The sequence below is a fragment of the Penicillium riverlandense genome (genome assembly GCF_028828495.1).
Source record: "Penicillium riverlandense strain IBT 135883 chromosome Unknown utg000007l_segment0_segment0, whole genome shotgun sequence".
Classification (NCBI taxonomy): Eukaryota; Fungi; Ascomycota; class Eurotiomycetes; order Eurotiales; family Aspergillaceae; genus Penicillium; species Penicillium riverlandense.
The window spans coordinates 1,854,403-1,866,007 of NW_026643198.1; the positions used below are offsets into that span (position 1 = coordinate 1,854,403).

At 54.6% G+C, this 11,605-nt stretch overlaps 5 protein-coding genes across 5 annotated transcripts; 2 read left to right on the plus strand and 3 right to left on the minus strand.

The window, feature by feature from the left end:
- Positions 1–460: 460 nt before the first annotated feature.
- On the plus strand, positions 461–2,056 carry N7474_008323 (histidine phosphatase family protein; the record flags this gene model as incomplete). Its single annotated transcript, XM_057199733.1, has 1 exon — positions 461–2,056. One exon carries the CDS (start codon positions 461–463, stop codon positions 2,054–2,056), a length of 1,596 nt encoding a protein of 531 aa, XP_057050434.1.
- Positions 2,057–2,618: 562 nt separating this feature from the next.
- Positions 2,619–4,211, minus strand: N7474_008324 (F-box domain protein; the record flags this gene model as incomplete). Its single annotated transcript, XM_057199734.1, has 2 exons — positions 2,619–3,805; positions 3,875–4,211. 2 exons carry the CDS (start codon positions 4,209–4,211, stop codon positions 2,619–2,621), a joined length of 1,524 nt encoding a protein of 507 aa, XP_057050435.1.
- Positions 4,212–4,859: 648 nt separating this feature from the next.
- N7474_008325 (putative pantetheine-phosphate adenylyltransferase) lies at positions 4,860–6,059 on the minus strand (the record flags this gene model as incomplete). The annotated part of the gene is made up of 1 exon (XM_057199735.1): positions 4,860–6,059. One exon carries the CDS (start codon positions 6,057–6,059, stop codon positions 4,860–4,862), a length of 1,200 nt encoding a protein of 399 aa, XP_057050436.1.
- Positions 6,060–6,476: 417 nt separating this feature from the next.
- N7474_008326 (uncharacterized protein) lies at positions 6,477–8,480 on the plus strand (the record flags this gene model as incomplete). The annotated part of the gene is made up of 4 exons (XM_057199736.1): positions 6,477–7,217; positions 7,272–7,875; positions 7,926–8,003; positions 8,059–8,480. The coding sequence occupies 4 exons, from the start codon at positions 6,477–6,479 to the stop codon at positions 8,478–8,480; spliced, it is 1,845 nt and encodes a 614-aa protein (XP_057050437.1).
- A 631-nt stretch (positions 8,481–9,111) lies between these two features.
- N7474_008327 (acyltransferase family protein) lies at positions 9,112–10,722 on the minus strand (the record flags this gene model as incomplete). The annotated part of the gene is made up of 1 exon (XM_057199737.1): positions 9,112–10,722. One exon carries the CDS (start codon positions 10,720–10,722, stop codon positions 9,112–9,114), a length of 1,611 nt encoding a protein of 536 aa, XP_057050438.1.
- Positions 10,723–11,605: the final 883 nt, after the last annotated feature.

Sequence of the window (11,605 nt, forward strand, 5' to 3'; positions counted from 1 at the left end):
TTGTCGTGTTCTTCATTAGCGATTCCGAAAAGCGCCTTGTCTGCATCGGCCGGGTGTATATTAGTATATTATCTCTCTGTGTCTTTTGTTGTGTGTCCCTGGAGGATGGATTATATATGAATATATATGGTCGTTCATTTATGGTAAACATACCTGTGTGTACCGAGAGATACCTCCTTGTCTGCGAAAAATGCAGTTGTGATTAAGTACCCACAAGTCTCCACATGTCACCGGCCGACCGTTGAGACTAAAGCCACGTCCACAAGGGGAACGCTCTGATTGGTCATCCACCAAAACCCATTTGGACTGCGACTTCCTTGTTTGCTTCTTCCTCTTGCTGTGATTCCGTCTATTCTCTCCTTCTCTACTTCTTCGAAATGCTCCTTGCTATCCGTGAGACCGATCTGGTTTCCCCCCAGTGGTCAACAGACACCCATTGAACCATCCATTCAGGAACAACATGGCGGCTTTCGACTCCGGTCAGAGCGCAGTCGCGGAGAAGGAGGGGTTGCTTGATGGTCGACGCATTGGCTCAATGCGCCGAAAGCCAGCGAGGCGCACAGTTGTGGGCACTGTGACGCTTCTGGGCTGTGTGTTGCTGACGGCCGTGTACCTGGTGACCGGGTATAATCGCCTGCGCGACCAACTCCCCTGCTTTCAGCAGGGTTTCCAGAAGGTGTGCGAGACTCCCCGGCACAAGCACAAATGCACCACCCGCAGTGGCGGATACCAATGCTTTGCGCCCGTCTCCCACCGCTGGGGCATGTACTCGCCATACTTCTCGCTTGCCTCAGAGTCCAGTCTCTCGGGTGATGTGCCACCGGGCTGCCAGATCACATTCGCCCAGGTGCTCTCCCGACATGGCGCGCGGTATCCAACCGAATCTAAAAGCTACAAATATGCGGAGCTTGTTGCTGCCATCCAAGCCAATGTATCCTCAGTTACGGGCAAGTACGCGTTTCTGCGGTCGTACAACTACTCGCTGATCAGTGAGGACTTGACGGCCTTTGGAAAGGACCAGATGGTAGACTCTGGGGTGGAATTCTATCAGCGGTATGAGGCGCTTGCTGCGCAGACAGTGCCCTTTATCCGCGCATCTGGCTCGGACCGAGTGGTGCTATCGGGAGAGAAGTTCATCGAGGGATTCCAGAAAGCCAAGGACCGTGACCCGAATGCGGATCTCCAGCAGCCCTTCCCGGAAATCAATGTTGTGATCCCGGAAGAAAGCGGCTTCAACAACAGTCTCGACCACGGCTCGTGTCCGCGCTTTGAGGACAGCCAGCTGGGCGAAAAGGCTGAAGATCACTGGATTGCCGTCTTCGTACCGCCTATTCAGCGCCGACTGAGACATGACCTCCCCGGCGTTCGTCTTTCCAGGAGAGATGTCGTTCATTTGATGGACATCTGCCCATTCGACACCGTCTCGCGCACCCCCGATGCGAGCGAGGAATCCCCCTTCTGCGCTCTCTTCACGGACCACGAGTGGTCCCAGTACAACTACCTGCAGTCTCTATCCAAGTACTACGGCTTCGGTGGCGGCAACTTCCTCGGTCCGGCACAAGGCATCGGGTTCGCCAACGAGCTAATCGCCCGTCTGACACAATCCCCCGTCCAAGACAACACAAGCACAAACCACACCCTCGACGCACCCGACGCGGCCTCTTTCCCGCTTAACGCGACTCTCTACGCAGACTTTACTCATGACAACGGCATGATACCCATCTTCTTCGCGCTGGGCCTGTACAACGGCACAGCCCCGCTGCCTACTTCGCATGTTGAATCCGCTGCAGCTGCAGGCGGGTATTCCGCTGCGTGGACCGTGCCGTTCGGGGCTCGCGCTTACATCGAGATGATGCAATGCTCAAATGAACACACCCAGGATGGCGACGGCAGTATCCCGGACGAAGAACCCTTCATCCGCGTCCTCGTCAACGACCGCGTCGTTCCGTTGCACGGTTGTCCCATTGATGATCTTGGCCGCTGTCGGCGGGATGACTTTGTCCGCGCACTGAGTTTTGCAAGGGAGGGTGGGAACTGGGATCAGTGTTTTGCATAGTTCATTTTTCGGTCGCTTCTCGGGAGGGTCCATTGCATCGAGGGCTCTCGTTGATAGAATAAGCCTCGGGTGGTAACACCCGCAAAGTTTTGTTATGACTATTTAATCTAATATGAATTATATTTGCTAGACACCAATGTTAGGTATTGCTCTTTATTCCTCCTATTTTTCTACGGTTGGATAGAGCTGGGCGAAATTATCAAAATGTGATGAACCTCCATCCATGATCTAGTATCAAGCTTGTTTTATTTTATTCACGCTTCATAGAAAACAAGATCTCTAGCTATAAACACAAGCACACACGCTAATATGTAAGATGTACGGTATACAAAGACATAGACCATCCCTGTCAACCCCCCAGAAAGTCTCATGCTTTCTCGTCTTATCTCGAGAAGAAAAGAGAAAGACATGTCTCCCATCCCATGATCCATCCACATGTAGCTGATGTGCACAAAGCAAGCGTCGGCTTCGGTGTTCAATGCTTTGTTTTGATGAACCCCAAGCCGGGACGGGTATCAAACGGCCTATTGAAGTAGGTATAAATAAACAAAGTCTGAATTTGTCACGACCGATGCCCATTATGCATCACGCCAACTCGCTGCGGAGTGGAAAGCACCCACGCTTCCCAGAGAGCCAGTTGATCGCGCCGGACATGGGAGCCGTCATCACCGACGTCATCAGCTGACATGGCGCGCAGTTTCTCAAGGGACAAGATTTTTGTCGAGGATGTTTGACGATGCTGTGCGTACAGTGTGGTGGTGGTAGGTGACGGGACCAGATCCAGATCTGGGAGAGACTCTGTCGAGTACTGCGAGGGGCGAGCCGCTAGAGTCAGAGATGAGAGAGGTGGTAAGAGCGCAGGAAGGGCAGGGCTGATATCTGCGTCTGTGTCTACTCCTGGGTCGTCGAAGACCTCTACGCCAGATGTTGTGGCGAGGGCGTCAAAGTGGGAGGTATAGTCGATATCTCGGAGGTCCAAGCGGTCCAGATGCTCCATTTCCGCGCGGAGCATGGCGAGGACATCGCGCCAGCGGCAGCCCGGACGAAGGTAAATTCCTGCGAGGCGGAACGAGCGCAGCTGGTGTCTGTGGCGGCGTGCTAGGGCTATGATCTCATCGGAATCGAGACGCCAGCCCTGCAGACTGAGCGTGCGGAGTGTTTTCCAGCGGATATGGTGGAACAGTGCTTCTAGGTTCAGGTCGAGCGGTGTTTTGTTGGGGAATCCGAGGTGGATGGCGATGAGGTTCTTGGCTGCACTGAAGAACCCGTGGAAAACATCTGATAGGTCGGCCATTGTGGTGGTTATGTCGGTTGTTGAGTGGAAGTTGATGTCGAGACTGGTGAGACGGCTGCCTAGCGCGCTGAGGGTGGTCGATGGCGCGCGCAGGAGCCGGAGGGTTGCTTCAGGGCTGATTTGGGGTCCTACGAAGCGGATGGAGTTGCATTTGGAGTCGAGGAGGGCGATGCCGAGGTTTGTTACTGCGCGCGAGCATGCTGGCTCCCAGTCGAACTGCACGCTTCTTCTGAAGGCGTGGTTGCGGAAGACATGGATTAGACGATCATGAGCCGCGTCTTGTAGACGCAGCAGTTTTATCTCTTGCAGCGATACCAGGGCCGGGAGTGCCCGCCGGAGCCCCAGTAGATCGTACCCAGACTCGATGAGGTCGTTCTGGTCCCGCAGTCGCCGGGAGTGTATTTTTGAGAGCGGCGGCATGTGTCCATCTAGTGCTTGTAGCACGCGTGCCCATCCTGTATTCAGGCATTAGTCTGCGGTTTTTGCAGGTTGGGGCGTGTGAGTAAAGCACGAAGAGCCGGTACCGCTTCCTTGATAAAAGGGTCGCACCATGTACGTAACTGATTTTACATAGCAGGCCAGTTGCATGTCCAGCAGATCCTCCAGTCGCTGGAAGCCATCTCGCGAGAATCGCAGCACAAATCGGGAGAATTTGTGCGGGGATCCAATCCGCATGAAGCGCTTGCATACGAGTCGAAACCGATCCAGGTCGGAGGTCTCGCCTGGCTCAATGGCGCGGGAACTATTGGAATAGGTTTTACTGCCATTGACAGTCTTTGATTCTGGACCGAGCAGGAACAATAGGATCTCCCTCAGAAGCTCGTCCGCGAGGTTATGAATGTGCCGTGGCTGGTGATCCATGATTGGCGCGCATTGGGGCAGCCGAATTGCCGACTGCTTGGTGCACGAGCAGCACCATGGAAGGAGAAGGGGGAAAGGGAGAACCAGCTCTGCCAGGCGCGGAGAATAAAAACAAATCACAGCAAAAGCAAAAATGACATTTAGTTTTTTGGGGGGCGAAGAAGAGAGAAAAAGAGAGGGGTCAGGGCGGCATAAAAAGAAGCGATCAATCAATAATAATTGATCAAACAAACAGCTTGTTGTACAGATCAGACGAATCGATCCTGCAGGGCTGGGCGCGTCGAGGACAGCTTCTCACCCTGTCCAACCGCGCTGGGGCTGATCAGCTAAACCCCGGCCTAGCGCGCAGCGTCGCGCTGACACTGTTGCGAATTCATTGGCGCCGACCGCGCCCAGGAATCACATGATCGACTCCGTCTGCGGCCAGCCAGCGCAGTCCTGCAGCAGGTTGCGATGGCTGGGTTGTACTGGTTGGTATTGGTTGGGTGTTGGTGATGATGGGTGGGTTGACCGGAGACTTACCTAGTGAGTTAGGGTTGCGGCCTACATGATGGAGGGGCTAGGCGGGGATAGTCACACCCGCGAGTGACGGACTTGCATGTTCGAATAATCGGTTATCGGCGTAATAATAATGTATACATTTCTTAGCTAAACCTTGGCCAGGTTCATTCGCCGCCGCCGGATCTCCGTGCTGCTCAATTTCGACTCAAAGTCGTCCGGAGACGCGGCCTCACCTGCCTGCAGCACATCCACCTCGAAGATCTCCAGGCTCTTCCATCCCTTCTTCGCCCGCTCCTCATTGACCGCCGCACCGCCAGCATGAGTCTCTCGGGACACGACCAGCGCACTGATATTCTCATCGGTAATGGTAGGCCCAAACGGATCCGATATCTCCTCAAACTTGAATGACAAATGCGGCTGTCCGGTCATCTCAACCTGTCTACCCTCATAGCCGGGTACACACACTTGTTGGATCCAGGCATTGCTCTCTTCGGTCGAACGAAAGTTCATGATGGCTATCAGGAAGCGTGCGGTGCTCTCATATCGCTCGTTGTAACTCTCGAGAAACTCGGCATACTTCTTATTCACTAGCAAGGCAGGTCCTGTCACCCCGATGGTCAGGGATCTGATTGAATTGGGATCCGCCTCTCCAGGTGGCTCTAATGCCAGCGCGGTGGCTGTCAGCAGAAGCTTGTGGCCCAGGTGAAGATGATCGAATGTGCCGCCCACCGCCACAGAATGATGGGGCTTGGATGCTTGCTGGCTGTCGGGAACTAGCAGAGATGGAGGGAGTGTCCAGCGCGTGTTGCTATTTATAGCGTGCATCTTTTTATACATGTAATTCTTGTTCGAGGGCTCGGCAAGGTTGGCAAAAGTGCTGGCCAGGTTCTGGCCAGCAGGGATGTCTGGGTAGAACACATAGTCCCACGAGCGCTCGGAGGTTGCCAGGCTCTTCAGAGCGAGAACCGGCCCAAATTCGGGACAGTCGATCTCGGATGGTGTGTGATCCACGAAAATCACGCGGGTGTCAATGCCACCGGGTGCATCCAGCTCGATGTTTTTGGCCGAGCACACGGCACCCACCAGCGTATAGATGCTAGTCAGGTAGCGCTGGAGCTGCTCAAAGACCTTGGCCCGTGGTCTGTTCGCCGGGGCAAGCAGATCAGGAATGGCGAGTGCAATATCCAGTGAGGCCAGTCGATTGGAGCCATCCAGAATGCGGACGAGTCTGGCATAGACCTCGGCCAACGGGAGTGAGAATGCATCCTCCACCGGGCCGAATGTAAAGGATGGGGGTGGAGGAAGCAGCAGCAGCGTTGAGGGTGAACGCCTGTATGTAAAAGCCATGGTGATAGGAGATCGTTTGAAACACTGCTGGCTGATCGGTTACTGGGAACTGTTGTTGTCTTGTACAGTTGTGAGCCGACGAGTGGGAGAGGAGGCTGAGTCAGCACCGGCGCTTGGTCATGCTCTCACCCCAAGTTGCGGTCCTCGACCTGTTTACACTTCCTTCGTCTGGCAGAATGCCATTGTGAATTGCCCTTACTTGATTTTGGATCTGGAATGGTCCCTGGCGTCCTTGTCTCTTCGCTCAGAGCTACTCCGAAGCTCGTCTTCCTCCCCGCCCGCTGCTCTCCCCCGCCATCTTCAGCCCTCCCGCACCCGCTGGCACCGATCCACGACAGGGAATCGGTGGAGCTCGCCCGCGGACAATAGATCGGTCCATCCCACCCGTCGGCCTCCTCATCTAGTGCTGGCTGCACCATGTCAAACCCTGCACAGCCCTTCGACTCCCCCCGCCGTTCAGCTGCGTTCGGTCGCCAGCCAGAGGAGCTTCACATCCCATCCACCGGGCTGATTAACCCGAGCCTGGCGCGCCAGCCTTCTTCTCATGAATACCCAACAACTCCCGACGCCAGTGCGTCAGTCCCGTCAATAAATGTGCAGCAACTGCAGTACGCAAGCGCTGGTGGAGGCAACGGCAACAGTGCCCTGCCAGGAGCCCTCCAACCAGGAGGTCACAATCGTCCCCCGGCTGTGTCTGCCAACACCGCCCCATCAGTACTGCCTACCCTACCACAGCAACAACAGCAGTCACAACAAAGCAGCCATCGCTCCAGCATGATCAACTCACACGGGCATTCTCGATCCAGCCCTGCGGGGTTTGAGCAGTCGCTGTACCAACAACACAGTGCCCCAGACGACTCCAAATTCCCAACCTCTCCTGGGGCTTTCCCACCGCACACCCCGCAAGGGTCCAAGTATTCGCCCTTGGGACTGGCTGATATTCGACCATCGGCCGACCATCTGTTCACTGGCTCGCTGATGAGTCCCGCCTCGTTACCGTACAACGGAGATAACCAGGTGCCAACCAACAGCAACTATTTGGCCCCCTGGCCCATATATGCAGTGGATTGGTGCAAGTGGCCTATTGCGGGAGGATCTGGCTCCTCTTTTGGCGGCAAACTGGCCCTGGGGAGCTATTTAGAAGATAACCACAACTATGTTCGTGCCTCTTTGCCCCCTAGCTGCTTCAATGAGACTAACATACGCTTTCAGATCCAAATTATAGATACACACTGGTCCCAGCCAGATCCAGACACCCCAGATGCCGCCGCGGGAGAGATCAAGCTGGATTATGTGAAGACCGCTGAGGCAACACACTCTTACCCAGTGACTCGCATTCTATGGGAGCCCCCGTCATCCCAGAAACAGTCTACTGATTTACTGGCTACTTCTGGGGATCACCTTCGGTTATGGTCACTGCCCAATTCTCAGCCCGTACCCAGCTCGAATACCATCACGCGTCCAGCGGGCCAGCAAAGTACACCCGCATCCAAGCTCTCCCCCTTGGCCCTGCTTTCAAATTCGAAATCCCCCGAGCATACCGCCCCTATCACATCCTTAGATTGGAATACGATTTCTCCAAGTCTGATTATCACGTCCAGCATCGACACCACCTGCACCATCTGGGATATTCCCACCTTAACTGCCAAGACCCAGTTGATCGCCCACGACAAGGAAGTCTACGATGTGCGCTTTTGTGCGAACAGTGTCGACGTATTCGTCAGCTGCGGCGCTGATGGCAGTGTGCGTATGTTTGATCTGCGAAGCCTCGAACATAGCACCATCATCTATGAGCCGTCCGACAAGACCGAAAAGCGTAAGTCATCTCTCGCATCTTCGGATTTACAATACTAACTACCTGAATAGCGATGAGCCCCGGCAACGCCAGCCCATCTGGTCCGTCACACAACGGACCCTGGCCTCCGCCACTGCTGCGGATTGCAGGTACGCAGCTTTGGCTTTTTCAATTCATCTGACAGAAGCTAACTGCCGATCACAGCATCTCCACATGACGCCCATCTCCTCGCCACTTTCTCCCAGGACTCGAGCGTCGTTCGCGTTCTCGATGTACGGCAACCGGGCCAAGCCCTCCTCGAGCTCAAGGGCCATTCTGCAGCACTCAACTGTGTCGAGTGGTCACCAAACCGGCGTGGTGTTCTAGCTTCCGGTGGCGATGACTCCCTCGTCCTCCTCTGGGACCTGATCAACCAACAGAACTCTGCACCTCTCTCCCCACCCGTCGCCCACACACCCGGTGCCCCCTCCGTGACTTCTGACCGTGGCCCAGCCGCCGCCTGGCAGTGTGACTATGAAGTCTCGAATATCAGCTGGTCTCCACAAGGTGGGCCGAACCACTCGGGTCACCCGCGGGAGTGGCTTGGAGTTTGCGGCGGGAGAGGCATTTGGGGCGTTGCGCTATGAAAGCCAAAATTCATTTTCTTTTCTTTTTTTTGCTAGGTTCAAGGATCTTAGGTTTTCTTTTCTCTTCTTTGTCGTGTTTTCTCTCCTGCATTAGATGGGTTTTCTCTCATGCCTTATTTATTTCTGTCGCCAGCACAAACCCTTTGGAACATTTCCCGTTCATCTTGCCGGCTTCTTTGTCCTTGCTATTGTTCCTGGCAGCCTTTCCCATGACTGGTACTGGTATCTCTGTCTCTGCATAGTGTCGAGTCGAGCGCGAGCCTGTTGTTCTTACACTTGTTTGCGGTTGGCCGTCATAACAAATAGGCCCTCCTCTCGATCTGTTTTTGTTGGTACGAGTGAACGAATGAATGAAACCTACATCGAAAGCCTAAAACCTAAGAAAGGTCCCAGAACAAACTTCTAGAATGCATTCTTCGAGAGACATCCATCTATCCATATATTCAGGGTAAAACACAACAAGTGCAAAAGAAAAACGCCTATCCAGCACGAATTACGAACAAGACCGCAAAACCGCAGAGACGAAACGGGATATTCAGTGAGTCGCGCAGCGAGAAGGGAATGAAATACCCACATAAGATGGGAGACGAAGATATTTTTCTTTCTTTCTCCAATTGGTACAGGGATAACTCTATGCCGTGCGCGGAGTGCTCAAGGTCGGAGGAGCAGGTGGGGGTGACGGGCCTGGTTTCACGATGACACGAGTCTCAAGCCAGCGCGCAAACTTCACGCTGGGGATATCGACTGCGCGCCAGAAAAGATCACCCGCCCAGATGGAGACGGGCAGACAGATGGACCATCCTATCAGAAAACCCAGACAATATTGGAAATCAGTTTCCTTGCCGACAATGCGCCAAATGGTCGGCATGATGGAGTAGCCCAGCGAATGAAGAATGGGTCCGTGGACAATATAAAAGGCGTAGGAGATCTTGCCCAGGTATTGGGAAAGCGGGTTGACGAATAGTTTCTGGATGTCGGGGCAATTGTTGATGGAGAACACGATCAGCACGGCGCCGATGGTTTGGGGGAAGCGGTGCGGCTCAGGATAGGGTTTTGGTGTGAGGTGCCACAGCCAGCTGTAGAAGGGCGTCCATTTGAACCCGAGGTTTGGCACCGAGCCGATAAAGAGCCCCACGGTGAAGAGCGTGATCCACAGGCGACGGCGCGAAAGCCGGATGGTCACCTTGGTTCCCGCACTGACGTGGATATGCGCCTTGTCATCCGCGACCGCGGCGGTAGGCGTGTTCGGGCGCTCCCATGTTCCATTGACCAGATCGATTTCGGCCATGAGCATACCAAACAAGAACAGGACGACATCCCAGCGGCCGTAGCGCATGCAGCACCAGATCAGGCACGCGACCAGCGGCATGCGGATCTTTGCCACCAAACGCGAGGTCGCGAGGGCAGTGACGAAGAGGACCATGGAGCAGCGGAATTCAACGGGGATGGTCCACAGGTGCGGGTTGTAGTAGTTATAGTAGAGGTTCCAATCAAATGGGTTCAGGAGTGCGGCTAGGGTTTTGTAGAAGTCCCAAAATTGCTTGGAGAAGGACCTGTAGACGGAGGGGTGTTGCTCGTTGGTGCCGAGGATGGTGTGGCCTTCTTTAATGACACCGTGGGAGTAGTTGTAGAGACCGCACCGAGCCGCGATGAAGACGCAGCAGAGTCCAATAAATGAGGGGATGTAGAGGCGCAGGCCACGGCGGAAGGTCGACGAGGCCAGGGTGGTGAAAGTCTGGTCGAATTGGCGGTTGCGGATGGTCTTGAGTGGTTTATAGGAGAGGACATAGCCCGAGATGACGAAGAAAATGGCGACCTGGATATGGCCCGAAATCAACAGATGCAGGAAAGGCAGCTGGTGGATTCCGAAATTCTCGCCCGCGAATCCCCACCCGACGGCGACTTTCCAGGTGTAGGTGAAGAGGAAATGAAAGTTGAAGACCAGCAGACAGGCCCAGCCGCGCAGGCCATCCAGCGCGGCGATGGCATGCAGCTTGGCCGGCTCTGCGGACTCGCCACCGACATAATGTTGTAGAAAACTCGGCGTGAGCCAGATGGTCAGTTTTCGAAGTGTATTTTCCGCATTATCGAGCCAATCGTCCGATGAGTTGGAGTGCGAGAGGATATTGGACGGGTGGAATTGCGAGAAGCCGTTCCATCGTGAGGTGTCTCCGCCACCCGCTTCAATGTCGCTCGCGGGAATCGCATCGGCGGCGGATTTGGAGGACCGGCGAGTCGACATGGCGCGGGTCCTGTCCGTCGCGCTGAGAGTGCCTTTGACAGAGCCCGCGCTAGTAGAGGAGGAACATCAAGGCTTGTTTCGCGGAGGAAGACGATCGGTAGATGGGAGTTGGAGGACGGGTGAAGTGTCGCCGGAACTGGTGGACCGTCGTCGCTACCACTAGGGGCATACGTCAGCAGCAGACACGACAGAGAGGTGGCTTGGCAAGTTGAGCCGCACAGGAATCTAGAACTGACAACAAATGTGTATGTTGGAGAAGTGTGTGTATGTGTGCGTGTGCCTGTGTGCCTGTGTACCTGGGAAGGAACAAGACAACACCCTCTCGGTCAGCCTTGGCCCCGGGTTGAGGATGATCTGTTCCAATTGCGTCCAGTCGGGCCCGCGTGCGGTCACATCAGGGTGGTGATGTCAGCATGGATGGCCTGTTTGGGGTTCCTCACATTCTACAATTCATTGTTCAGGCATCCAGTCGCATTTCTTGCAAAGTTTACTTTTATAGTTCATTCCTTTATCGCCGCCACCGACTCTACTTGGACTAAGTTGGAGATCTAAGGGCATGACTCAGCATTTAGAGATCACATGACCCCGTATATTCCACTCTGGCCTCAAGCGGAAGATCGATGTATCAGGCAGGAGCAACAGGGTTGGGGGTGTGAATGATCGCTTTGTTCACTAGAACGAACAGGGGTGGGTGCCACAGCTTTCTCGCCCCCAAATGTCAAGAAAGGAGAGCTCTGGAGCGTGCTATCCTACCCCAGCAATGGAGCTAGACGACCTATCATAGGTTCTTACCTATCCAACCGAGAAATTTTTTATAAAATAGAAGAACGTAGACCCCTCTCACTTCTCACAACATCCATCCCGATACGCTCTCACTCACTAC